The sequence below is a fragment of the Macaca nemestrina genome, chromosome 13 (genome assembly GCF_043159975.1).
Source record: "Macaca nemestrina isolate mMacNem1 chromosome 13, mMacNem.hap1, whole genome shotgun sequence".
Taxonomy (NCBI): domain Eukaryota; kingdom Metazoa; phylum Chordata; class Mammalia; order Primates; family Cercopithecidae; genus Macaca; species Macaca nemestrina.
This window is the reverse complement of record NC_092137.1, coordinates 43,895,949-43,923,880: the sequence shown is the minus strand read 5'-3', so window position 1 is coordinate 43,923,880 and position 27,932 is coordinate 43,895,949. Positions and strand designations below refer to the sequence as shown.

The 27,932-nt window shown below is 38.7% G+C and overlaps 1 protein-coding gene and 1 long non-coding RNA gene across 8 annotated transcripts in view; one reads left to right on the top strand and one right to left on the bottom strand.

Annotated features, from left to right (window-relative positions):
- The window catches only part of LOC105464935 (dynein cytoplasmic 2 light intermediate chain 1), a 55,401-nt gene extending 27,782 nt beyond the window's left edge, over positions 1-27,619 (bottom strand). For all 6 annotated transcript variants that reach the window (XR_011611661.1, XM_071076640.1, XM_071076641.1 and 3 more), the window contains exons 1-8: positions 27,485-27,619; positions 24,766-24,883; positions 18,166-18,200; positions 13,937-14,006; positions 11,465-11,553; positions 6,495-6,681; positions 5,189-5,257; positions 4,025-4,102 (exon numbers count right to left, since the gene is read on the bottom strand). Coding sequence is in view for 5 of the 6 variants with exons in the window: in XM_071076640.1 (XP_070932741.1) it covers positions 4,025-4,102; positions 5,189-5,257; positions 6,495-6,681; positions 11,465-11,553; positions 13,937-14,006; positions 18,166-18,200; positions 24,766-24,883; positions 27,485-27,492 (654 nt within the window). In the remaining variant the exon portion in view is untranslated. The remainder of the gene's footprint in view (positions 1-4,024; positions 4,103-5,188; positions 5,258-6,494; positions 6,682-11,464; positions 11,554-13,936; positions 14,007-18,165; positions 18,201-24,765; positions 24,884-27,484) is intronic.
- On the top strand, positions 8,347-27,487 carry LOC112423691 (uncharacterized). Of its 2 annotated transcripts, XR_011611662.1 has the most exons (4): positions 8,347-8,424; positions 9,639-9,835; positions 26,697-26,804; positions 27,298-27,487. It is a non-coding gene; the product is annotated as an uncharacterized lncRNA (long non-coding RNA). The 2 variants fall into 2 exon arrangements; XR_003014203.2 differs by lacking the exon at positions 8,347-8,424 and having other exon boundaries at positions 9,462-9,835.
- Positions 27,620-27,932: the final 313 nt, after the last annotated feature.

Here is a 27,932-nt window from a genome sequence, read left to right as displayed (position 1 = left end):
ATGCTCTATTTTCCAATCACAGAAACAGGTAAAATAATTATGGCTTTGAACAAATACAGATTGCAAAGAGAATCACTATTTAGTTGCCCAACAAATACTTTTGTTTGAGTAGACAAAACAAAAACCTGAATACAGAAATCTTGGTAACTTTAACTTGTTCTTCAAACTTAATGAGTACATGATGTGGAAAGGACTTGTGTTTATGTACTAATCATTTCAGCTACTCACACAAATGGATCATAATCACTGTCAAATAATTTCTTTAAAATGTATATATGAATGTATGTTTATGGGCTGTATGTGTGTAAACATACTCATTATGGTCTAAAAGAAAATTTTCCAAAATGCAGTTGGGTTGGTTAGAAAATGAGAGGTATACCTCAAAAGTAGCTTTCACATCCAAGGGTGTATTGCTGCCTTCCAAACAGTCACTGTGGGACTGCAGACTGGTCTAATGATGCTGATACTCACTAAAGTAATTTTTAAACTTCTTTTTAAATTGCTTTTGGTGCCTAAGCTACTGAATATTTTCAATGCTGGCATATAACTAGGGAAACCATAACCAGAACATTTCAGAGAATGAAAAGGGTTGGGTACTATTAATCATTAAGCTGTGACATCAGATAAATACCAGGACATATGGTTACTCTACAAATCTTTAAAAACTAGATTGGATTTCTGTAGATACCAAAAGTCATTCACAGCCAAGTCAAAATGACTAAGAGGTATGGAAGTGAGAAGAACAATTTTGAACTGAAATGAAATCTAATTATGAAGCAAAGACATCAGCGTTATGGTTCCAATGGCAATTCCACAAGATAAGCCTCATTCTGGATTAAGAACAGAAAGTTCTTAACGCTCTCAGAGAAAGTATTCAAATGAGAATACTCATGTGTATATATAAGATCTGATACATTTATTTAAAAGAAAGCATTGAAATAATTGTAATGCTTCTACTGAGACCATGTTTAAAAATACATATAGAAAACTTTAACTGAATTTTAGAAATATAACTGCTCTGCTTAATTTTATTTTCTTTATGAGAAAGGAAAAACCTAATCACAAACATATTTCACAGAACATAGGGCTGGGAGAACATTAGAAGTTTTCTAACCCAACTCCTCCATCTGCTGCATCAACCACTTCTGAAACACCCTTCACAAAGACCTGTAAGCCTTCTGCTTAAACAAACTCAATACCTGGGAACTCATCTCCCCAAATAATTCATTCTGTTTTCAGAAAATGGTAGTATTAGAAAGTGCTTTCATATTTTGAGTAAACTCTATTGATTCCTTTTTATGGACTTTAGAATAGCAAAGAATGAAGTTAGTCACTTTTCTATGGAACATTCCTTCAACTATGTAAGAGAGTTATCACATTTTAGGTGATATTCTACTGGTCCTCATATATAATAATTTTAAGTCCCTGCCATCCTGATGGCTCTCCTCTGAATCTGGTTCTACTTACCAGTCTTCTCCTGTTCTCTTTGGGGGGTGAGGAGCATATTGGTTTTTTAAGAGATGGGGTCTTGCTCTGTTGCCCGGGCTAGAGTACAGCAGTGTGATGACAACTCACTGCAGCCTTGAACTGCCAGGCTCAGGCAATCCTCCTGCCTCAGCCTCCTGAGTAGCTAGGACCACAGGCATGCACTATGATGCTAATGACTGGCTAATTAAATTTTTTTTTTTTTTGTCAAGACAAGGTCTCATTTTGTTGCCCAGGCTGGTCTTGAACTCCTGGCCTCAAGTGGTCTTTCCACTTCACCCTCCAAGTGTTGAGATTAGAGGCAAGAGCTACCACGCCTGGCCTGTGTTTTGTTTTTATTAACTTAATTAGATTGTTCATAATGTTGAATCAATATTCTCAACTGCACTGTATAGGATCAACTATAGTGTTGGGAAAAAAACCCTGCTAAATATCATGGAATTTTGCAAAGCAGTACCCAACTTTCTTCCTTAAATGGGGCAGAGGGTAAGAGGAGACATGAAACTGAAAGATGGGGCTTTGATCACTTTGGCTACATTCTTCCTGAAAGGCCTTATGGTTCCTTTGGTGGTCCAGAAGTACTCCACTAACCCAAACCCTGTTCCTTTGGGCTTACTGAAAGCTGAGATGAAGCCCTTCTCAAAGTCATTCCCTGGTCCCTGATCTTGTTCCATCTCCTGGGCCACAGTGAATCCCAGGCTTGCTGTGGCCTGCAATGACCTGACTTCATCTAAATTTGTACCCGTGAGACCAGACTGGGCCCTCCATCAAATGTAATCTGTTCCTAAAGAAATACAGGGATTTCCCTCAGCTAACTTGATAGCCAGAAGTAAATGTGTGACCCTCTCTAGTGGCAAAAATAAGTAACTGCAAGATCTTTACCTCTGTACCCTGGATGAGTCATTCACTTTAAATTCCCCATATCCTCTCAAAATAGTGAAGAAAAACATTTCCCAAAGTACTGTGTCAACCTAATACGTAAGCAAATACAATTCAAACATAAAAGGTGATCGTTTTTAAGAAAATACGTAATGAAATGTATGTATAATGTTTTGAAAGGTATAAAAGCTGAGAATACATACTTTGTAAATATTACTTTCAGTCAAAATATTCTAGCCATGAAGGCAAGGGGCTAGACCATGTTGTCTCTAGGTTCCTCTGAGTGCTTTAATTTGGAGGAAAAAAGAGACCATTAAATAATTATTCAAATGTAAAGGAATTTTTTTTTTTTGAGACAAGCCCAGTCTGGAGTGCAGTGGTGTGATAATGGTTCACTGCAGCTTTGACCTCCCGAGCTCACATGATCCTCCCACCTCAGCCTCCCAAGTAGCTGAGACAACCGGTGTGTGCCACCATGGCCAGCTAATTTTTAAAATTTTTTGTAGAGACAGGTTCTTGCCATGTTGCCCAGGCTGGTCTCAAACTCCTGAGCTCAAATGATCCTCTCGCCTCAGCCTCCCAAAGTGTTGGGATTACAGGCGTGAGCCACTGCACCCAGCTGGAAATTGTTTAAATAAAAATGTTTTGGCCAGGCACGGTGGCTCACGCTTGTAATCTCAGCACTTTGGGAGGCTGAGGAGGGCAGATCACGAGGTCACAAGTTCGAGACCAGCCTGGCCAACACAGTGAAACCCCGTCTCTACTAAATATACAAAAATTAGCCGGGCATGGTGGCACACGCCCGTAGTCCCAGCTACTCAGGAGGCTGAGGCAGGAGAATCGCTTGAACCCGGGAGGCAGAGGTTGCAGTGAGCCAAGACCACACTATTGCACTCCACCCTGGGTGACGGAGTGAGACTATCTCAAAAAAAAAAAAAAAAAAAAAGTTGTTATATTTTATAGCATTAAAGGACATTTAGTGAAGTTTAGTCCTGCTATGGGAGATAATAACAGTGATTATAAAAACCAACATTTATTGAGTAATATTCTGTTCTAGGCCCTGTGCTAAGCATTTCACACGTACTCCCTCTTTGAATCCTCACAACAACCCTATGAAGAAGATACTATTTTTCTCCATTTTACCCTGGAGGACAATGAGGCTTAAGTGAAATTAAGTGACTTGCCTAAGATCACACGTCTAATAAATGGTCACCCTGAGATTCGAACCCAGGGCACATGACTTCAGATTTCATGTTTTTAACTTTTACAACAAACAGTACTTTTTAAAAGAGCCCTCATCCCCCGTACACACACTGTTAGAGTTATTTTTTGTTTTTCTTTTAAGGGAATACAGATTCTAATTCTTAAGGGGATACCAAAAATGAATAAATAGATAATCAACTTGTCTCTTTAAACTTGGTTGGGATTTATGGATATAAACAATTTAGAACTTTTGTTCCAAAGAAGGGGGAGACCAACTAGTAGCACATGTTCAACAGATGCACTATCAAACACTCTGTAAGGAGAGGTCTTCAGCAGTGGGAGAGCAATGGGACCATGTGCATTAGCAAAAGCATTTATTCCTCGTAGTTGTGCATCAAGTTGCTAATTTCCTCAAATTTGGTACTGTCCAAGCCCAAAGGACAAGAAATGTACAAACCATTAATGATGCTCCATAATAATGTGCAACAAATCGAAGTGTCTTGCATATTACTTTTCTCTTCTCAGACTCAAAATCCTGTAGAAATATGTTATTAAAAAAAGTCAAGATAACCAAATATCTATAGCAGGAAGATTCAAATTATTAAATGTAGAAACAGATTATTTCTTATTTTTTTAAACTCACCTTCAGGAATAGTATTCCATTACCTTGATATTTGTTTCATAGAGAGCTGAACAACAGCTGCAGCCTTCTTAGAGCTTCAGCTATCAGATCTTTCTTTGTTTAAATACTTAGCTCAACAGAATTTAGATATAAGCGCATATTTCATAGTGTGGAATACCCTAACGATTCTCTGACAAGCAAAGATAAGAAGGAACTAATTTTCTACTTTCTTCAATTTAAAAGTTGAGAAGTAAGTCCTATTCCCCAGTGACTGGGTTGAAGACTTTTTTTTTTTTTTTTTTTTTTTTTTTTTTGAGACGGAGTCTCGCTGTGTCGCCCAGGCTGGAGTGCAGTGGCCGGATCTCGGCTCACTGCAAGCTCCGCCTCCCGGGTTCACGCCATTCTCCTGCCTCAGCCTCCGAGTAGCTGGGACTACAGGCGCCCGCCACCTCGCCCGGCTAGTTTTTTGTATTTTTAGTAGAGACGGGGTTTCACCGTGTTAGCCAGGATGGTCTCGATCTCCTGACCTCGTGATCCACCCGCCTCGGCCTCCCAAAGTGCTGGGATTACAGGCTTGAGCCACCGCGCCCGGCCTAGACTTTTTTGTTTTTTTTTTAAGAGACAGTGTCTCACTGTGTAACCCAGGCTGGACGTACAGTGGTGTGACTACAGCTCACTGTAACCTCAAATTCCTGGGCTCAAGTGATCCTCCCCCTTCAGCCTCCCAAAGTGCTAGTACTACTGGCATAAACCACTGTGCCCGGCAGGATTCGTTTTCTAAATCTGCCTTATCCCCATTCTAATCACTGCATTTATTTTCTTTACCTATGTTTTTCTGTCCCAACTATGTCTTCTTTTCCAAAATCTTTAAGATGTATGACTTACTAATCTATTCCTTCAATAATTATTTTTCTTATGTTGACATTATTTTTGTACCTCCCTCATAAAAAGCACAGCCATGTATGTACAACAAACTCAGCTAGAAGTGGAAGAGCTTACCTGAAAAATATCATATTTACTTCCAATTATGACCAGAGGTACTGGAAATGGGTCAATTAATTCACGATCCTGTTTAATAAACATATTTCATTGATTTATTATAATTCTTTAATGCTAGGTGCTTAGCAATTTCTATTTACTTCCAAAACCATTCCATTTTCAGTCTCTTCATAGATGTTTACTTAATTTGCTTGACAGAGAATTTGTTCCAATATTTAACTTTCACTTCCTAAGCTATATTTCATAAGTGTAAAACTAGAAATGGCAATTCCCTAAATTACTATGATATTTATTATTTTCCTTTTTCTACCCTTTTATTTCCTTATATATTACCTTCCTGGTTTTTTTTTCTATTTTATGTTACCTGTTTGTTGGAATAGCATTTATCCATCATAGATTTGTTTCATTATTTCCTATGTAAAACACTTTCTTCCTTTTTTTTTTTTTTTGAGGAGGAGTCTCACTCTGTCGTCAGGCTGGAGTGCAGTGGTGCGATCTTGGCTCCTGCAACTTCTGCTTCCCAGGTTCAAGCGATTCTCATGCCTCAGCCTCCTGAGTAGCTGGGACTATAGGCACACACCACCACACCCGGCTAATTTTAGTATTTTTAGTAGAGATGGGGTTTCACCATGTTGGCCAGGATGGCCTTGATCTCTTGACGTCGTGATCTGCCCGCCTCAGCCTCCCAAAGTGCTGGGATTGTAAGCATGAGCCACAGCACCTGGCTACACTTTCTTATAAACTCTGGATAATATAAAATGCTGCTCTTAGTTTTCCAGATGCTGATATTTATGATTGTATTTGAGGAACCTGTGTTACTATCATAGCAACTTTATAATATAATTAGCTGTCAGATGATAAAAAGATCCTGAATAAGTGACAGAAACAAATGAATGTAAAATACAGAGTGATGGTGAAGGCTATTAAAACTCTACCTCTTGCTTAAAGTTGTAGCTTCATCTAGTCTTTCTCAGGTGACTTTTGTACAATCTGGCTTTTTATCTTCATTTTTACAGAGATTATAAAATCAATATCAAACCACTACTTTAAAACTCTATTTCTCTGATTGGTGTAATATGCCATAACAATCACAGAAGATGTCTAACAAGAAGATATAAGGAATCTTCTTTCTTGTTTTGCTCTTACTGAGGTTTTAATAAATTGCTGTAATTTTCCAGTAAGCAGGTTCATCTACATCAAATGAATTTCAAGTCATGCATAAAAATCTAAAGAAGTTGTTTGTGATGTTATCATTAACTATATACGGGACTAAGGAGTCCAGTAATAATCCCAAACAGCAACTCACAGGATGATCCTTCTGCATATTATTCCAGATCTTCTGTCTCATTTCAGAAGCTGCTTTAGGATTTGTCTTTCCCAGTTTCATTATCACTTTGTCTACATGGCTTTTTGTGGCTTGCAAGAGATTTTCCATGGTGGGCCAAAGATCATTAGGTTTTGAAAGATCCAGAACGAGAACAAGAGAAAACGTCCTAAAGAAATAAAAACATTTTTCAAGAAAGACTCAAAATAGTTACCATTTTGAAACCCTAATGTACTGAAATTTATCAAAGAATAACGAAAATATACCTTAAAGGGGGGAAAAAAAACCCCATAGCATTATTCTAAGACCCCCAAACACAAAACAAAACAAAAAACAAAAAACCAAAGTCATAGCCTTATTTATTCCAATACTTTCCTCTAGTGATATTTAAGTGCTACAATAGTAGAACTAAGTTTCTGTTCGAACTAAAAGTAGTTTAGTTCAAATAGAGAAGCTGCAAGCATTTGAGCCGACAATGCCATGTTTACATCCAGTTTTACTGTGTGCTCCAAAAAAGGGAAGCAAAAATAATAAAAGAAGCAAAAACAATAACACAATAATCAGGTAAAGGAGAAGAAAATAGATTTATGGGTGGACCTTGCTAGGGAACTACCTAGTTAATCTCCACAATAACCCTCTCCAGAAGATGTTATAATGTCCATTTCATAGATTAGAAGAAGTCTAAGGTGCAGATTTACATAATTAGTAAATTGTAGAACTGGTATTTAGATCCAAAGTTACATGTTTTTCTGCAATAACATTCTGTCTCTCTGAAAGCACACTCCTGACCACCAGATACACCACCACCATCACCATATGCACTTGTATTCTGTTCATGCACATCAAACATAAACCTAAACTCAGCAACGAAAACAAACATTCCCGTTCAAAAATGGGCAAAGAGGCCAGGGATGGTGGCTCATGTCTGTAATTCTAGAGCTTTGGAAAGCTAAGGCAGGAGGATTGCTTGAGGCCAGGAGTTCAAGACCAGCCTGGGCAACATAGCGAGACCCCATCTCAACTACATTAAAAAAAAAAAAAAAAGACAAAAGACTCAAACAGACATTTCTCCAGAGAAGGTATACAGATGGCCAATTAACACATGAAAAGATGTCCAACTTCCTATCCATTAGGCTAGCTACTATCAAAACATTTTTTTTTTATTTTGGTGGAGGAGTCTCTATCGTCCAGGCTGGAGTACATTGGTATAATTTCAGCTCACTGCAACCTCTGCCTCCTGGGTTCAAGCGATTCTCCTGCCTCTGCCTCTCGAGTAGCTGGGGTTACAGGCGTGCACTACCACGTCCGGTTAATTTTCATATTTTTAGTAGAGACGGGGTTTCACCATGTTGCCCAGGCTGGTCTCGAACTCCTGACCTCAGGTGATCCACTCACCTGAGCCTCCCAAAGTGTTGGGATTACAGGTGTGAACCACCGCTCCTGGCCTAAAACATTTTTTTAAATGAGAAAATAACAAGTATTAGCGAGGATACAGAGAAATTAGAACCCCTGTACATTGCTTATGGGAATGTAAAATGGTACAGCCGCTGTGGAAAATAGTATAGTGATTCCTCAAAAAATTCAACATAGAATTACCAGATGATCCAGCAATTCCACTTCTGAGTCTATACACAAAAGAACTGAAGGAAGAGATTTAAACAGATAGTGTACACAGTGTTCATACCAGCATTACTCACAATAGTCAAAAGATGGAAACAACCCAAATGTTCCTGCATGGATTAATGGATAACTAACCTGTGGTTATTTGTTTACACAATGGAACATTATTTAGCCTTAGAAGTGAGGGAAATCCTAACACATACTACAACATGGACGAACCCTGAAGACATTATGCTATATGATACAAATAAATAACAAAAGGAGAAATAATGAATGATTTCATTTATATGAGGTACTGGAGTGGTCAAATTCATAGAGACAGGCAGTAGGGATGAGGGTTGCCAGGAGCTGGGGAGGGAAAAATAAGGAGTTATTGTTTAATAGGTAAAGAGTTTCAGTTCGAGAAGATTAAAAAGTTCTGGAGATGGATGGTGATGAGAATATACTTAATGTTACTGAACTGCACAGTTAAAAATGACTAAAATTTTATGCTATGTATATTTTACCACAATAAAAACTAAACATATATAAATCTAGGAGTATTTTAAAAAATGGTTACAGTAAGTATGTAGAACCATAATCCTTGATGGTTTAGGATTATCTCCAATATAACCAATATATCCTTGATCAACACAGCAAACATTCTGCTAGAAGACATAGCACAAAATTATAATGTTATTTAATTATTTTGTTTAGTTCAAGTAAACAGACTATTTTGTATAATTCAAGCAAAACAGTAACAATTCTGTTGGTCTAAATTCAGAAAGTGGTCTTTTATACATTAATTATCAAATTTTCTAAAAATTATTGCGTTATTACATGGTCTAGGCAATTATATTTATGTCATTTTAATAAGCTCATAAACAGTTTTGCTTAACTGTAAAAATAATATATACATTTTTAATTGTACTAATTTTATTTTTAGGGTTTTGGTATGGTTATGTTTCAACTATGATTTAACATTTTTTCATTGTGATGAAATGGATATAACGTAAAATTTATTATTTTTTTCAAGTGAAAAATTATTTTAAGTGAAAGAAAACTAAATTACTCAAATTTTTCTAAGATTAAAATTTTTGTTTACAGTATATTTGGAAATACTTTTGTTACTTTTTACCTATTTCATAGCAAATGATAGCCCCAAATTTCTTTTTAATAAACTCTTAAAACAGAGATTCAGACTACAGGAAATGTTCTATTACCAATTGTCTGAAGTCTGTGGAAATGTTCAATGTATTTATAATTCTATAAGCGGTTATTTCAGAGATAAACAGTATCTAACAGTATTTGGCAATATTGTTTTCTCAAGTTGTGGGACTTCATCCAACACAAGGAAATTATGTGTCAAACGAATTCCAGTCAAAAACACTTTGAGATTAGCAACCACATGAAGAATGAAATGTTTTCCATGAATTATTTAACCACTCAGCAACCTACTTTAGACCCAAGCCTATGGCTCCCTTTCCCTCTGTTGATCATAACCCTGACCCTTCCTCTTTCCTAAAGCAGGTCCCAGCTGTCCTGGGGCTCCAGGGAAAGGGAGACCAAGACCTCACAAATGAGGTATTAACCCTCAGGATAATCTGGCTTCCTGCAGAACCTAGAATTTCCACAATTCCAGCAGGCCAAAACCTTTTGGGCTTTGAGAAGGGGAGAGAGGTAATATAACAAATCAGCTGAATAGGAGCCAACTTCCGACCCAGGTAAGAGCCAGCTACTGTATTTTCACCCTTTCAGCCTCTGGCCACTCTAACTGGAAGCTCCTCCTACCCTTACTATCTCCCTCTCTCTCTCTCTCTCTCTCTCTTTTTTAAAGAGACAATGTCTCACTCTGTCACTCAGGCTGGAGTACAGTGGTATGATCATAGCTTACTGCAGCCTCAAACTCCCTGACTCATGCAATCCTCCTGCCTCAGCCGCCTGTGTAGCTGGGACTACAGAGGCATGCTATGATGCCTAGCTAATTTTATTTTTTAACTTTTTTGTAGAGATGGGGTCTCACTATGTTGCCCAGGCTGGTCTTGAACTCCAGACCTCAAGTGATCCTCTAGCTTTGGCCTCTCAAAGTGCTGAGATTACAGGCCTGAGTCACCGCACCTGGCCCCTCACCATCTCTTCTCAACCACACCACTAGGCACTATTCCCAGGCAGCTTCACTTATTTGTCTCCATTAAAGAGAGACAAATGAAAAACTATCTAACTGTAAAATTCCATGTTTCTGAAAAATAGTATCATAGGGAAAAGTGTTTAAAAGTGGAAAAGCAAGATCTAAATATGTATATAAAATATCCCAAACCTGTACAAAGTCTATTTACAGATATTGAAAAGGCTGAAAGAAATACCTCAACATGTTAAAGTGGTTATTTTTTAATGTGATTCTGGTTCCTTTTACTTTCTTTGTGTCTTTCAGTATTTTTACAAGTTTTCTATATGAGCATATATTACTTTTGTAATAAGTGAAAGAAAGTAAATCATGCTTCATTAAAAGGAAAAAAAAAAAAGACAAAATAAAGCCAACTGTATCCAGCCAGTTCTAGAAAAACAACAGTCCCATTAACAAGAAATAATTCCATCCTCCAAGGAGCTTAATGACCAACATGTAACAACTAATTGTCAAGCCCTTTGTATTTGATCCAGGCAGCAGCAATGGTTTATGTTAAACTCTAAGAACAAAATACTTCAGATTAAAAAAATATGTTTTTCTTAGCTAAGACCAGTTCCCAGGAACATTGTAAGAAATGTCACAATTTTCCACACATTTGGCCAACATGTGGGAGTCACTGTCAGGAAAACATCACTCAAGCGTTTTGAGGTTTCCCCTAAGTTCTATTTCTCTAAGGTCAGCAAACGGAGAGACTTTCTCTCTTCTCCGACATATAGTCTTCCTTTAAATGAAGCTTCAAGGATGTAAATTAGCATTAAATTCAAAGGTAGCTTATAATACTCAGCTGAAGAAAAAAACTCAGAGCCGAATTAACTCATACTGAGATGGATAATGGAAAGAATAAAGCTTTTCAAATTTATTTTTACAAAATGAATTCATTGCCCAAGTGTAATTTGATGTATTTTTTTTTTTTGTCTGTTTGTTTTCAGCTTGGAAAATATGTTACTAGGAGGAATGTCAGCTATCTCAGTTCAGCACAGGCCAAAATCTTGGTTCTTTTAAAACTTCTTTGAAAGCATTACAATTTAGGCATTTAGAAAGGAAGTGGGCATAAGCCGTCAGCAACATAAAACTGTGCCCCAAAATTCTGACTGAGAAAAGCCAACTCATATTTCTCCTAGGGACACTCCTGTGCGCTTACAGCTTTTCCTGGAGCTGGCTCACTTACCGTAAGGTGTCACTTGTGATGGGGACGCTGATTAAGTCCAATAAAGAGGTTCCTCCACCCAGTTCCCAAAAGTGGGCGATATCTTTTGGCTGAAAAACAAACATTTTTGATTTTTTGAATTTTAAGTACTTCTTACATGTCATTAGCACTTGCCAGTAATAATTATACATATAAAATATTGTAGTCTTTAATCAACCCTTTCTTGGCAGTCAAAATTTTTTCCTTTATTCCATCCCTCAAAATGCACCAAAGCACCTATTTTTAAAGAAAAATGATGAAATATTCAGAATTGTCTATATGTGTACACAAATGCCTTAATTCTAGTAATACAATAAACAGTGTGTCAATCTTGTAAATAACATATGTGGCATACACTTACGCAGATTTTAGATAAAAATTAACCCGTTGAGCAAATTTGGTATTATTTTTTGGAAAACATTTATAATTCTAGACAGAAATAAAACAGGTGAATAGGAAAACATTCCTGTTTAGGAAGACAGAAGCTCGCAGAATGAATTAGACACACGTAAGGCATAAAGAAAAGGGACGAACAAATGGCAGTCCTGGCTGCGGATCAAGATTACTTGAGCAAAAGTATAAGCAGACGATTTGTTCCTGATTCCTGTGGAGAATCTGACAGGCTACCACTGACAATAATACATGGTAGGTGGGGGAACAAGAGATCAAACAATAGCTTCTCTTTTTTATAGGACCCTCAAAATAATAGGAAACTGACAGGGCTAGGCAGCCAAGAAGTTCAGAAATAAGATCATTTAGGGTTGGGTGCAGTGGTTCACACCTGTAAACCCCAACACTTTGGGAGACCAAGGCTGGAGGATCACTTGAAGCCAGGAGTTCAAGGTCAGTCTGGCCAACACAGTGAGACTCCATCACTATAAACAATCTTTTTAAATTAGCTGAGTGTGGTGGTGCATGCTTGTAGTGAATTTGTGGGGGCAGTTTCCTTGGGAGGTTAATGCGGGAGGATTCTTTGAGCCCAGGAGTTTGAGGCTGCCATGAGCTATGATCCTGCCACTGTACTCCAGCCTGGGTGACAGAGTGAGACCTTGTCTCAGAAAGAAAAAGAAAAGAAAAGAAATAGGACCATCTATTCCATAAGACGTTCCTAGATTGTTGGCTAATGGCATTTCTGCTTCTGTCCTGACACTGAAGACCCTTCAGGTCACTGAAATTGTGTGAGGAGCTGACAAAATACTTCTATTTAGGACTCTTAGGGAATTAAATCTGAGAAAGATATGATGCTTCCAGAATGAATATGGAAATATCCCACTTGACAGTACAAAGTTTAGGAAAAAAAAAATCACACAAGTTTTTATGTATCTACTCCCATGAACCTGGAAGAGACAGGATGTCAATAAAATAAGTTTTAGATGAATATATATTATTTTGGATTTTTGACAAAATTTCATTTTGCAATCTCTACAATTGTTTGGCTGTTCATATCTGAATCATTAATTTTTGTGGGGAAAATAATTATTCACTGGAAAATCTCCCTCAATTCACAATTTGATAAAGGGAAGTTTTTAGAGCTCTTCTCAATGGTTAAGCTTATGAGAGCTGTCTCCAAGTTTCCAATGAAAAGCATAATTACATTTCTAGGCTTATTACTCGTGTCAAAATTCAAGTGAGTCACAAAAATGAAGTTCTCCTGTACCTCCATATATTATGTTTTTTTCTTTAAATTTCAGTTTTAATAACCCACTTTCGTTGGTGAATCCTGGAAGCAACGATAGGAAGTTTTATCTCTTTATATACTGTCTACTAATGAGCAAACATTTGGACTAAGTCAGTGTATAAAAATGTGCCTTTGTTAGGGGAGTAGCGGGATGCTCCATTCTAGATTGTCCTTCTACACACTTAACTTTATTTAAGAAATGACCTCTTTTCAGGTGACAACTCCAAAAAGATTCTATTTAGGAATTCCCCACCCCTCCCCCCGCCAACATATACTATAAACCCTCCTTCTATCCTGAAGAGTTTATAATGTTCCTCTAAAGAGACATTAAAACAAGTGAAAATAGGATTATAATCAAGTAGGGCATACGATCTCAACTGGTACTATCAACTTCAAGATGCATTTTTAAATGCTAGTAATTTAGATTTTAAACAGTATATTTTCATAAATATTCCACAGGTCAAACCTATATTTTAGCAGATTTTTGAGAGACCGAAAGTAACTCACAACACTATTCTCATGAACTGCACAATAAAGTTAAAAAGGTATCTTATTATAGCATTTTAAGACATAATACATGAGAAGGCTAAAATCTTTTCACAGTTTGGGTTGGCTTCTATCTGCCACACTGCATTTCAAGTTTAATGGCAGACAGCTATGAAGTGTACAACTGGATATGTTTATTGATTACAGGTAAGATGGAAAATGTAAAACAAAGTTAGCAGTATTACTTTCCCATCTATGGGCATAGCAATGTCACTTTAAAAGACACTTACTGTGTTGTGCCCTTTTGCTCTTCTTCCATATGTATATTCCAAAGCTAAGGTTGGTTTTGGTGGCTCATCTCTGTAAAATAAAGGCAGATAGTATCATCATTGTAGGTGGTATTAGTTTCTTATGCTACCATCTTACCTGATTCATTTTTCCTTCCTCTTAAAAACTTTATTAGTAGAGAAGTTACCTTGTATAATAGCATTGAGATAAATTATATATACAAAAGAAGTAAACCTGCAAAACACCATCTTAGTGGATTTTAACGGCGCATGCATAATGTGGTAGCCCCTAAAGGCACTGCTGGGGCATGTAGAGAATGAGTTGAGGCTAGCAGTGTGGATGGCCATGCTGGGCACAAGATCTCCACATCCAGGCCATGCAGGAAGCACTGACACTGGGTTTTTTTTTGTTTGTTTGTTTGTTTGTTTTGAGACGGAGTCTCGCTTTGTCGCCCAGGCTGGAGTGCAGTGGCGTGATCTCGGCTCACTGCAAGCTCTGCCTCCCAGGTGCACGTCATTCTCCTGCTTTTTTGTATTTTTAGTAGAGACGGGGTTTCACTATGTTAGCTAGGATGCCCTCGATCTCCTAACCTCATGATCCATCCGCTTGGCCTCCCAAAGTGACACTGGGTTTATATTCAGCCATGATGTGAGGAGCTAGGAATCTAATGGCTGTCACATTACAACATCAATGCAAGACTTGGCCAGGCATGGTGGCTCATGCCTGTAACCCTAGCACTTTGGGAGGCTGAGGCAGGTAAATTGCTTTAGTCCACAAGTTCAAGACTAGCCTGGGCAACATGGCAAAACTCTGTCTCTACAAAAAAGGGTAGTAAATGCCTGTAGTCCCAACTACTCAGGAGGCTGAAGTGAGAGAATCACTTGAGCCTGGGAGGTTGAGGCTGCAATAAGCCAAGATCATGCCACTGCACTCCAGCCTGGGTGACAGAGAGAGACCCTGTCTCAAGAAAACAAAAACAATGCAAGACTTTAATGCAGTTCTCTAGCAGTTCTTTATCTTAAATCACAGCTCAAATATAGGCATCATTTAGATAGCGATAGTTAATAAATTATATCAACAAGTCCTTAAAATCAGTAATGATTAGGAAAATATTAAAACAATTTGTTGAATTATTTATACTATAGCTTATATTGCTGGTAAGCAGTTTTATGGTGTATATATATATTTAACTTTTTATTATGGTAAAGAACACATAAAATAAAATTCATCTTACCTATTTTTAAGTGTACAATTCAGTAATATTGAGAACTTTTCCATCTCACAAAACTGAAACTCCATACCCATTAAACAACTTCTCGTTTTCCCTTCCCCCAGTTCTTGGTAACCACCATTCTTTTTGTTTCTATGAGTTTGATTATTCTAGATATATAAGTGGAATCATACTATATATATATACACACACACACATATGTATTTTTGTTTTTTTTTTTGCAGTGGCACGATCTTGGCTCACTGCAACCTCCCCCTCCCAGGTTCAAGTGATTCCTGTACCTCAGTCTCCCAAGAAGCTGGGATTACAGGGGCCCACCACCATGCTTGCCTAATTTTTTTATTTTTAGTAGAGATGAGGTTTCACTATGTTGGTCAGGCTGATCTCGAACTCCTGACCTCAAGTGATCTGCCCGCCTTGGCCTCTCAGAATGCTGGGATTACAGGTGTGAGCCACCACACCCAGCCCAATATTTGTTTTTTCTGTTTCTGGCTTATTTCACTTAGCATAATGCCCTCAAGCTTCATCCAAGTTGTAGCATGTGACAGAATTTCCTTCCTTTTTAAGGCCAAATTATATTGGTACATATCTTTATTTTACTTTCTTATTTTATTTTATTGAGACAGGGTCTCACTCTGTCATGCAGGCTAGAATGCAGTGGCGTGATCACAGCTCACTGCAGCCTCAACCTCTCAGGCTCAAGTAATCCTCCCACCTCAGCTTCCTGAGTAGCTGAGACTACAGGTGTGCACCACCACGCCCAGCTAATTTTTGTATCTTTCGGTACAGACGAGTTCTCACTATGTTGGCCAGGCTGGTCTTGAACTCCTGAGTTCAAGAGATCCGCTTGCCTTGCCCTCCCAAAGTGCTAGGATTACAGGCATGAGCCACTGCGCCCGACCCCATATCTATCCTCAGATTGGAGAAGAAAGAGAAATGATTTTTAAATTTGTAACTTACATAATTATGTTTATTAAATATTTTGAATATCACCCCTGCATATATCTTTTGAATATATTATATAGAGAGTAATGTTTGGTTATATTTTCTGAAAGATAGAAATTTTATCAAGCAGGCCAGGCGCGGTGGCTCAAGCCTGTAATCCCAGCACTTTGGGAGGCCGAGGCGGGTGGATCACGAGGTCAGGAGATCGAGACTATCCTGGCTAACACGGTGAAACCCCGTCTCTACTAAAAATACAAAAAACTAGCCGGGCGTGGTGGCGGGCGCCTGTAGTCTCAGCTACTTGGGAGGCTGAGGCGGGAGAATGGCGTGAACCCGGGAGGCGGAGCTTGCAGTGAGCCGAGATCACGCCACTGCACTCCAGCCTGGGAGACACAGCGAGACTCCGTCTCAAAAAAAAAAAAAAAAAAAAAAAAAAGAAATTTTATCAAGCAAAATGCTACTTTTAAGACAAAATTTATAAGATCTGATATTTAACCTATAGTTTAGAAAATTAACCTTTTCCTAAGTAGACTATTGAGGAATTGAAATTAATACTTTTCAGGGCTGGGCGTGGTGGCTCACGCCTGTAATCCCAGTACTTTGGGAGGCCGAGGCAGGTGGATCACCTGAGGTTGTGAGTTCAAGACCAGCCTGACCAACATGGATAAACCCTGTCTCTACTAAAAATACAAAATTAGCTGGGTGTGGTGGCACATGCCTGTAATCCCAGCTACTCGAGAGGCTGAGGCAGGAAAATCGCTTGAACCCAGGAGGCAGACGTCGCGGTGAGCCGAGATGGCACCATTGCACTCCAGCCTGGGCAACAAGAGCGAAACTCCGTCTCAAAAAAAAAAAAAAAAAAAAAGAAAGAAATTAATACTTTTCAACTCAATGTACTATTTTGTAGTATTTTATCCTAAGCTGGTGTTGTATTAGATGATCTGTTTATGACAGGAAGACCCATGATTCCTGGAGATGGAAAGATAAAACAGGTGTTACTGTTGATAGTTCCTCTGAGAAACAATATTGTTGGTGAAAGGAATTACACCAAAGCGGGAATTTATTATTTGTATCCTTTAATAATATTTTTCAAATGAGTGATGTTTCTTTAATGTGACCTTAACACCAAATTCCATCTCTTTTGATGATTTTTGGAGAAGTTATAAGATATATGTATTCAAATGAAGGGAACAGAGAAATATCTTCCAAAAATGATTGAAGGCTTTCCTCATCAGCTTCCTGCAACATCTACCAATCATAATCCTAAATGGTTTTTTTTTGTTTTTTTGTTTTTTTTTTGAGACGGAGTCTCGCTCTGTCACCCAGGCTGGAGTGCAGTGGCCAGATCTCAGCTCACTGCAAGCTCCGCCTCCCAGATTCACGCCATTCTCCTGCCTCAGCCTCCCAAGTAGCTGGGACTACAGGCGCCCGCCACCTCGCCCGGCTAGTTTTTTGTACTTTTTAGTAGAGACGGGGTTTCACCGTATTAACCAGGATGGTCTCGATCTCCTGACCTCGTGATCCGCCCGTCTCGGCCTCCCAAAGTGCTGGGATTACAGGCTTGAGCCACCGCGCCCGGCCCATAATCCTAAATCTTAATCTGACGGCCTGCTTCTACAGCATACGTTAGCAAATATATAAAAGAAATGATAAAATATCCAGTTTGAGGACCAACACTGTGCTTCAAAAATGTACCCCTGAGCAGCTAAAGCTTACAATGAATGTTCAAATAACTGTAGATTAGGTAGAATAAAAATAATTTAAATACCAGAGTAGCATAGCCAAAAAGAGGGTAAATACTATTATAGGCTGGGTCATTACAGTAGCATTTCTCCCTCAAATAGGGAAATCCAGTATTAGTCTCAAATAATTTTTGGCTTATTGTTAGTTTTATCTTTAAAGGCACTCTTAAAGGTTATACTAAGGATTTGCTAAGAATTAAATATTTTGTTTGGGTCTTAAAATCGTTCCCCTTCCTTATGTCTTTTAGATCTAACTTGCCCTGTACAACTAGAATAAGCATAACCGTAGTTTAGAGGTTAACATGACACTTACCTGTCAAGACACCTTAGAATAATAGTAGTCTTTCCCTGGAAATTAAAAAAGAAGGAATACTGTGTTAATGTCATTCATATGTAAAAATTGTATTATTGTTCATAATTGTGACCCAAAATAGATTTTTAATCAATTGAATGATAAATTACCCGGAAACTAAAAACTAGAAACTTTCAGAATTGTTCTGAAGTTTGATAAGTGGAAAAAGTTAACTGTCAACTTTCCATCACAGTGTAACTACACTGCTATTATTATAATTATAAAGTCCCACAGATGACAAACACTAGCAAATCATACCTCACTTAAGTGGTCAACTTGGCAACTGTCTTAAATTTTTTCTCTACTCATCAATGTTAATTACTGGTTAAGCTGATGTTTAGTGTCTTTCAAAATGTTTTAATTCCAATTGTTGAAGTGGAAATAAAGAAAAAGGTAACATACAAATAAAGGATACATTGTAAATATGTTCAAAGTAAGCAATTCAGATACTGCATTAGAGTAATTTGTTTTAAGTCCAGAGGATGTACTTATTACAAGTTCTGTTTATTTTTATTTTATTTTATTTTATTTTTGAGACAGAGTCTCACTCTGTTACCGAGGCTGGAGTGCAGTGGCATGATCTTGGCTCACTGCAACCTCTGCCTCCTGGGCTCCAGTGATTCTCGTGCCTCACACTCTCGAGTAGCTGGGATTACAGGTGCACGCCACCATGCCTGGGTAATTTTTGTATTTTTAGTAGAGACAGGGTTTTGCCATGGTGGCCAGGCTGGTCTTGAACTCCTGGCCTCATCTGATCTGCCCACCTCAGCCTCCCAAAGTGCTGGGATTACAGGCGTGAGCGACCACGCCCGGTCCCAAGTTTCTTTTTAGGAGTAAGGAAATACAGGTTCTGGCCTAATTCCTACCACTAGTCATGCCACTTAACTTCACAGCTTAGCCAGGGACTAGCTCAGTGGTTTATATCATTTTTTAAAAACAGTAAAACCCCCCCTTTTTTTTTTTGTAAACAAAATACCCCTTGCAAGGAAACAGATAAAAGAGAAACAGCAGGGAGAGCTCCACCCAAGAAAATAATTTGGAAAACTCTGGATTGCCAAAAACACAGAACACTTATTATATGTGTTTTTGTTTTTACTAAAAAACCCATAGTTTTTGACAAAAAAGATAATTATTCCACATTATATCTGGAATATGATCAAATTGAATAAATTTTTTGTAATGAGATATATTAAAAAATAACTGGAATTGTACAATATAAAAATGCTATTATTGAAGGATGTTTATTGGCTAGTGTTATATCAAACTGAAAAACTAAAAACAACCTACATGTCCCCAATTAGGGGACTGGCTAAATTAATTATGGTAATCCATATAATAGAATAATATACAGCTATTAGGAATGACAATGTAGAAATATACTTGCTGACATAGTAAGACATTCATAATAGATCAGCATGACTCTGTTTTCAATTAAAAAATACTTTTCCTGCTTCCTTGAAGTACACACACACACACACACACACACACACACAGAAAGAAACACACAAATAAATGTAGAGGGACATCACTATGTTAATAATGATTATTTCTAGCTGATGGATTTGCAGGTAATTAATGTTTTTAAGAAAATCAGGATTTTCTGCCAGGCGTGGTGGCTCACGCCTGTAATCCCAACACTTTGGAAGGCCAAGATGGGTGGATCACGAGGTCAGGAGATCCTGGCTAACATGGTGAAACCCATCTCTACTTAAAATACAAAAAAGTTAGCCGGGTGTGATGGTGGGCACCTGTAGTCCCAGCTACTCTGGAGGCTGAGGCAGGAGAATGGCGTGAACCCGGGAGGCGGAGCTTGCAGTGAGCTGAGATCACACCACTGCACTTGAGTCTGGGCAACAGAGCAAGACTCTATCTCAAAATCAAAAAAAAAAGAAGAAAATCAAGATTTTCTAATTTTCCTATACTTGTATCATATGTAGTATGCTGTAAAAGTTTTAAATTAATAAGGGCTACATTACCTAAAAAGTAATGTACTCTACAAGAAAGTAGAATAAGAATTGGAAGGAATTTTAAATAATATCTAGCCAATTTCCTCAAATTTTCATGGTACACTAGTAACTGATTTAAATCACTCCTCCCTCTTTTTTTTTTTTTTTTTTTTTTTGAGACAGAGTCTCCCTCTGTTGCTTAGGCTGGAGTGCAGTGGCGCCATATTGGCTTACTGCAACCTCCCCCTCTGGGTTCAAGTGATACTCATGCCTTAGCCTCCGGAGTAGTTGGGATTACCAGTATGCACCACCATGTGCAGCTAATTTTTTGTATTTTTAGCAGAGACGGGATTTCACTATGTTGACCAGGCTGGTCTTGAACACCTTGGCCTCCCAAGGTGCTGGGATTATAGGCTTGAGCCACCATGCCTGGCCTTAAATCACCTTTATTATAATTTCATATAAATGTATAGTACTATATGGTAACAATTCCAAATTAACATAAACTAATCTGGGAACTGAAATCAAGTTTAAGATTATCATCAAAATTACAACCCAAGATTTAAAAATTCATTAGTACACTGTAGTCCCCTGAGAATGTCACCATAGTCTTGTAGGTTTCCTAATTCAAGAAACATTGACCTAGTACAAGTTCGCTTAGAGACCATCAAAATGAATCCCATCTTCCCTCCCATTGCCTCAATCACCCCAGATGTCCAGCCCTCTCCACTGACCCATTATCCCTGGAACTCTGAATTTCCTAACTCTCTACACATCCCTTATTCTTGCCCAATAATCCCCTTCTGTCCTCCCTTCCTCTAAAATCCTTCCACTCTATGATTTCAACTCCATGACTGGCAAACTCCCTGATATCTCAGCCTTTTCAGAATATTCTCTCCACCTGTTGGCCTTAACTAAAATATGACCTACCTTGGACCCCTTCCTCTGCAGCCTTGTTAAACGAGGCTATTTATTCTCACTACCTTACATACTTTAGGGTCCTCCTTGTTCCCCAGTGCCACCTACAAACAACTACTCTACCTCCTTCCTCTTGCAAAAACCTCAGAGGCTCCTATCAGTTTACCACCAGGGTTGCTGTCATCTCTTCTGGCTCACAATCTCCCTTGCCTTCTCAGCTACTGTCATGAATCTTCTTCACACCCACATGGGTCTTGGCAATCCACCTGACATCCGGACCTCTCAGTGCATTTGCCTCTCAATGGAGGCCTTTTCCCTCACTCTATTTCTGCCACAGTCACTTCCAAGGTTACATCTTGAAGCTTTCCAGTTTCACTGGAAACTGCACTGCTTCCAAAATCACATATACAAACACCACATTCTCTAACCACTACTTCAGGAATCCCCACAGTAATAATTCCTTGGCCTTAGTGAAAGCTTTCAAATGTCCATTGATACCCCTCTTCCCCCAACCAACAGTCGCTCCTACTCCATCAGCCTCTTCCTACCTTCGCTTTTCTCCTTTTCCATCTCAGAGCCCATAGTTTACCATCACAACCATCTCTGGTAAATATCAGCCATCCCCTGAGCTCCCTCACTTTGCATTGTACCCAGCCAGCAAAGACAGCCCCAGGTAATCACCTTCCTCCTCCATGCCTGCACCCATGCAAGTGAGTGATGGTGGAGAAAATCCATGTACGCTGGGCAGACTAGTATCAAACTAACACCCATCATGAAAATGGCAGTCAACAATGACTGGCAATGCTGTTACATTCCTCTAGTATGATCTCTCTCCCATTTGTTGGAATATCTGTTTCATACATTTTTCTTGACCATCTTAGAATACTCCACACTCTTCACCTGAATTACTTCTCTTTCCTTACTTCTCACCCTTCAAGCTTTAGCCACCACTCTCTTCAGGAGAATTTCCTAGTCTCCCAACTTTCTGGGGTGAGTAAAGTGCCCTCTCTGTTTTCCACCGTAGCATTTGTCTCATGGTATTGTCATTGTTGGTGTACAAGTCCTGATACACAAGTTCCTTCCCAGTAGAGAATGCCTTTCATTCCTGTTTCCACAGTGTCTAGCAGGATGCTTAGATATAAAAGATGTTCGTTCAATGTCAACTGAATGGATGAACAGCTGGTTGGAAGGAGTAAAGATAAGGCAGCAGGACAGCTGGCTTCTTTGGTAAAGGGTGATTACTATTAATTGAACAACAGAAGCATTAATTGCTTCTCTTTATCTTCCAAAATAACGTTCTCCATGAAGCAGAATCAGATACTTTTTTCTTTCTTTTTTGAAACAAGGTCTCCCTCTGTTGCTCAGGCTAGAGTGCAGTGGCACAATCACAGTGGCTCACTGCAGCCTTGACCTCCTGGGCTCAAGTGATCCTCTTGCCTCAGCCTTCCGAGTAGCTGGGACTACATACAGGTGAGCGCCACCACACCTGGCTAATTTTTTTATTTTTATTTTTGTAGACACTGGGTTTTGTCATGTTGCCCAGGTTGGTCTCGAACTCCTGGGCTCAAGCAATCCATCTGCCTCAGCCTCCCAAAAGTTCTGGGATTACAACCATTAGCTACCACACTCAGCAGAATCACAAACTTTTTAAAGAACAATATCCTCAAAAGTTTTAGGTATCTTAAGGGAGTTCCCAAATCATCAGACACAAAATTACTTTTGTTACTAAAAATGAAAAACAGCTTGTATATGCCGCATATTGCCATCAAGAAAAAGGGGTGGTTTCACAAGTAACAAAAAAACAAACAAAACAAGACAAAAACAGGGTATCATGACTACAAAGGAGTTAAGGATAACTGTTACAGAGAGCGCTAAGAGGATACTAGTAGTGGTATTTTGTATGTGAACATTTGTATGCTGGAGTCAGTAACCAGTACCATTAGTAGAAGCCATTCTATCTAATATTCTGTGTACAGAATGTTTTCTGTAATAGAAATTTATTTGTACCATAAGACTAGTACTAGTTATTTACTCATTTATTTAAATCCATGTATGTATCTACATGGCAGAGTAAGATAAAATGTAGGAAACTGTTAATACTATGCCTAATATGAAAATCACACACATCATAATAGTAAACTCATGGAATAACACGTAGCTGGGCACGGTGGCTCACACCTGTAATCCCAGCACTCTGGGAGGCTGAGATGGGCGGATTGCTTGAGTCCAAGAGTTCGAAATCAGCCTGGGCAACGTAGTGAAACCCCATCTCTATTAAAAATACGAAAAATTAGCCGGGCATGGTGGCGCATGCCTGTAATCCCAGTTGTTTGAGGGAAAATCACCTGAGCCAGGGAAGTCAAAGCTGCAGTGCACCGAGATCGCGCCACTGCACTCCAGCCTGGGCAACCAGAGCAAGACCCTGTCTCAAAAAAAAGAAATAATATGTGTTATGTACTATATACTTATATAGTTGGATTAAAATTTTAAAATAGAAATGCTCTATGATAATTTTATTTTAAAGAATTAAGTTGGAATTTTAAAAAGTGGGCCGATATGAAAACTCTGGAAAATAAAGAAAATAAAAACAAAATAAAAACATTAAGTGATTAAAATTTTACTATCCATATTTCTAACTTTTATTAGAATTTTTTATTTACATATTTGTATAATTGGGATCATATCATGTATGACATTTATGTCCTGCTTTTTCAATTCAGATTATATTCTTATATCACTAAAACCTTTTTCATGGTTGTGTAAGTATTTCTCCCAATAAATGTGATCTTAACGTCGTATATAAAACCCCCCAATGGAGGGTGTCCAGTTGTGCAGGGAGGGCCTTCTGGGACTCATCTGGAGACAAGATGGGTGCTCAGGCTGCCTGGGAACTGATGTTACCCAGTGAACATGTAACCTTGCTGATACAGAGTTTAGTTTCCGAAAGTTTCGTATTTGTCAATGCGCTTAAGTGGAAGCATGTAGCACAGAAAATGAACAGGAATTTGAAACCCACACAGAAATGAGCTAGGGCACTACATGAATTTCAGCATCTTGCATCTGGCAAGTCTTGACCTTTTTGTGTCACCAGCCATTTTGCCTTCCTGGCAGGAACTTTGTGGGCCAGGCAAAGTTGCATGAAGATATGATGCATACGTTCCTGCTCTGTGTGGCCACTTCCAAGCCCTTCTGTACGCTTGGCGAAGGAAAACAGAGACTTATAGCAAGTGGGGAGGGTCTCTTCCTACCAATCAGAGGCCCAATGGAAATGCTGCCATATTTTCCCCACATTTTTCAAAATAATTAATAACCCTGTAACAAATATCACTGACATAGTTCAATTATTCCTTTAATGAGATTTCTAAAAGTAACAGTCTAAAACATAAAATTATTAAGATACTGACTTACTGATTTAGAGACTGACTTAGATATTTACATGAATCCAAGCTTTTATACTCAATTATGGTAGAAGATCTGAATATTTTCAAATCATGAAATAAAAGATAGTTTAAATATATTTTTCTAAAATTTTGTTAACTACTATAGTTTTTCCTAGATTAATAACAAGCACTTTCTAATTCATGCTAAACCAGATTGGTCATCTGGTTGAAGTATCTACATTTTAATCAAAGTATTAAAAGATGTTTTACCAATGGTTGTTAAATCATCACAATAATTGAAAAAAAGAAAGCATTACCCCATTTTTACTGCCAATGAAGAAAACAGATTTTTCTCCAATTTCAGCTCCATCACCTTCACTTCCATTGATTCCTCTTTTTTCCACTTCAGCTTTTGCAATTTCCCAGAGAGTTTCACTACATGAGAGGCAGAAAAAACAAAACTGAGGGAAAAAGAATTCTTTCAAATATTTATTTCAAGCTCAGAGAAATTTTATTTCAGTATAATTTATGAAATAAATGAACATTATTTTCTGAGGAACAATAATCTGGTAAAACATCTGAGGATTAGTCATGCTATGATTTTGTTTTTCTTTTGTTGCTTTGAACTAGTTCTTTGAAAAATGCTGAAACTGATAAGCAGAGCCTTTATCGCCAGGATTTGAGGCTGTCTTATTTGGGGCTTCCCCTAAGGTTCATAGCTGTGTATGTTAGCTTCTCAGACACACATGGAAGTACAATGACTTTTGGGAACATACAACTTGAAAACCACAAACATTTAAGTCACCTAGGAAGATGGGAAAAGTACAAAACCAGTGTATCAAATAATCTTTTCTCCCTGAAACATTTCTTTTTTGTTTTTTAAATTATGTTTTGGGGTAAAAAATCTTTTTTTTTTTTAATATAAAAGTATATGGGAGGCTGAGGCAGGAGGATCACTTGAGATCAGCCCAGGCAATATAGGGAGACCTCATCTCTACAAATAATAATAATAATAATAATAATAATAATAATAATAAGCATGGGGGACAGAGAGCATTAGGAGAAATACCTAATGTAAATGATGAATTAATGGGTGCAGCAAACCAACATGGCACACGTATATATGTGTAACAAACCTGCATGTTGTGCACATGCACCCTAGAACTTAAAGTATAAAAAAAGAAAAGAAAAGAAAACAAACAAAAAAAATTGACTGCGGCTGGGAGCGGTGGCTCACAACTGTAATCCCAGCACTTTAGGAGGCCAAGGTGGGTGGATCACTTGAGGTCAGGAGTTCAAGACCAGCCTGGCCAACATGGTAAAACTCCATCTCTACTAAAAAAAAAAAAAAAAAAAAAAAAAAAAATTAGCCAAGTATGGTGGCGGGTGCCTGTAATTCCAGCTACTCAGGAGACTGAGGCATGAGAATCACTTGAACCCGGGAGGTGGATGTTGTAGTGAGCCAAGATCGTGCCACTGCACTCCAGTCTGGGCAACAGAGCAAGACTCCGTCTCAAAAAAAAAAAAAAAAAAAAGAAATTAGCTGGGTGTGGCGACATGCACTCGTGGTCCCAGCTAATAGGGACGCTGAGGCAGGAGGACTGCCTGAGACCCGGAGGTCGAGGCTGCAGCGAGCATGATCACATCACTGCACTCCAGCCTGGGTGACACAGCAAGACCGTGTCTCAAAAAAAAAAAAAACAAAAAACAAAAAACTCTAAAGGAAAAAAAAAACCCTAAAACCACAAACATTTTGAAAACCATCCTTTCATTCATTTCTTTACACAGATATATAACTTTACACAATAAAATCATATATATATTAAAGCCTAAGTGAAAATGGAATATTAAAACTAAAAACTAACCATGGGCAAGACCTGATGGGTCCTAGCCTGATTCTGCTACTTCCTATGTATGTGAACTTGGGAAAATTACCTAACCTCTTTAAGTCCTTCATTCCTTTATTAATTAAAGAAATATTTATTGAGAACCTAATATATGCAATCCTCTGTACTATTCCCCAAGCTCAATTGTTTCTCTATCGCTAAAATGCCAATAAATAAGAATACCACTTTTATAAGATTATCATAATTGTTAAAATATGTATTTGTTTAGAGCATGGCCTATACAATTACAAAAATTATTGAGGGCTTGTAATTATTACTATTCAAGAACCAGGAATAAAGAAAAAGGGTCAAAACAGGAGACCTTAAATGTTTGCACTAAAATTCATGCATTTATTTCACAGGTGAGCCTTCAGAATTCAGTTTGGGCCTGTTTGCTCTTCATTTACACAACATTCTTTCAAAACGTGAGGATCTGCTTTCCAAATACCCAGCAGACAGGAGAGACGGAGGTGCTGCAGTCAGCCATGTCACCTGCGGAAATCCTAAGTATAACCATAGCTTTATAACTGTAACCAATTATCCCGTGATGGAAAGCTGACAATTTTCCACACTATCCCAAGGAGAGAAAAAGATTTATCCTGCTCTGTGATGCACTCCCTGACCCCTCTCCCCGACGTGCTTATAAATTGCTGAGAGGTGGTTTAGGAATATCTTGAGAACGGGTAATTAAAATGAATAGCATAGAATTGAAGAGCTAGAATATAATTTACAAACCCTCTCCCGTTTCCCCCCTTCAATGTGATGTTATACTTTCCACAATGCCTTCCAAGTTTCCCCTTGCTTATTACTGCGAATCCCCGCAACGGAGGGGAGGCCCTTGCGGTCTAGCTCATCACCGAATGTCCTGCTCCGGAAGTAGTCTCTGGCCTGCAAGAAACTTTTATTCAATCATTGAATGGGTGGAGTTGCTGAGGTTTCCAAATCTCTTACTTTTCTACCTAGGGAACTTTCTTTCCTGTTTGCGGCAGAATCTTTATGCTCAAGGCTGGTTCCTAGGTCCCCGACCACGCAGACCCGGGTGGCAAGCAGGCCACCCCCTCAGTCTTCCAACAGCTGGTCCCGCCTGGGCTTCCTCTCGCCAGGAATACTCTCAGCAGCCTTTCCCTCGCAAGCCGAGTTCAGGGAATACCTGGGCATCGTGGCCGGGCTGCCGCAAACGTCACGGGCTCGGAGGAGAGACCAGCCTAGAATCAGGCGGCGAGCTACGCAAGGAGTCTGTGAGTGAGGCCTTCTGGGTTGCCATGGGAGCTACGTCGCGGCCGCGGTTGCGTGGGGAGAGGGGCATCATGGGAAATGTAGTTCTCAGGAGTCCTGTTCCATCTCATTCTCAGCCTCAAGCCTTAGGACTGCTTTTAGATCCCAAGTTAGTAACCCCTTGTTACCTCCCAGAACGAGATGATAAGGAGTCACAAACCTGGGATCTAAAAGCAATTGTTTCTGGGCTGGAAATGTTCTTTTATTTTAAAATTTTTTTACTGAGTATCAACTATATGCCAGGGGTTTTTGCTCTCTCTCATCTTTCACCTTTTTCTTCCCAATCGCCATGATTTAGGAATAGAGGAGTAACAATCTCTTGA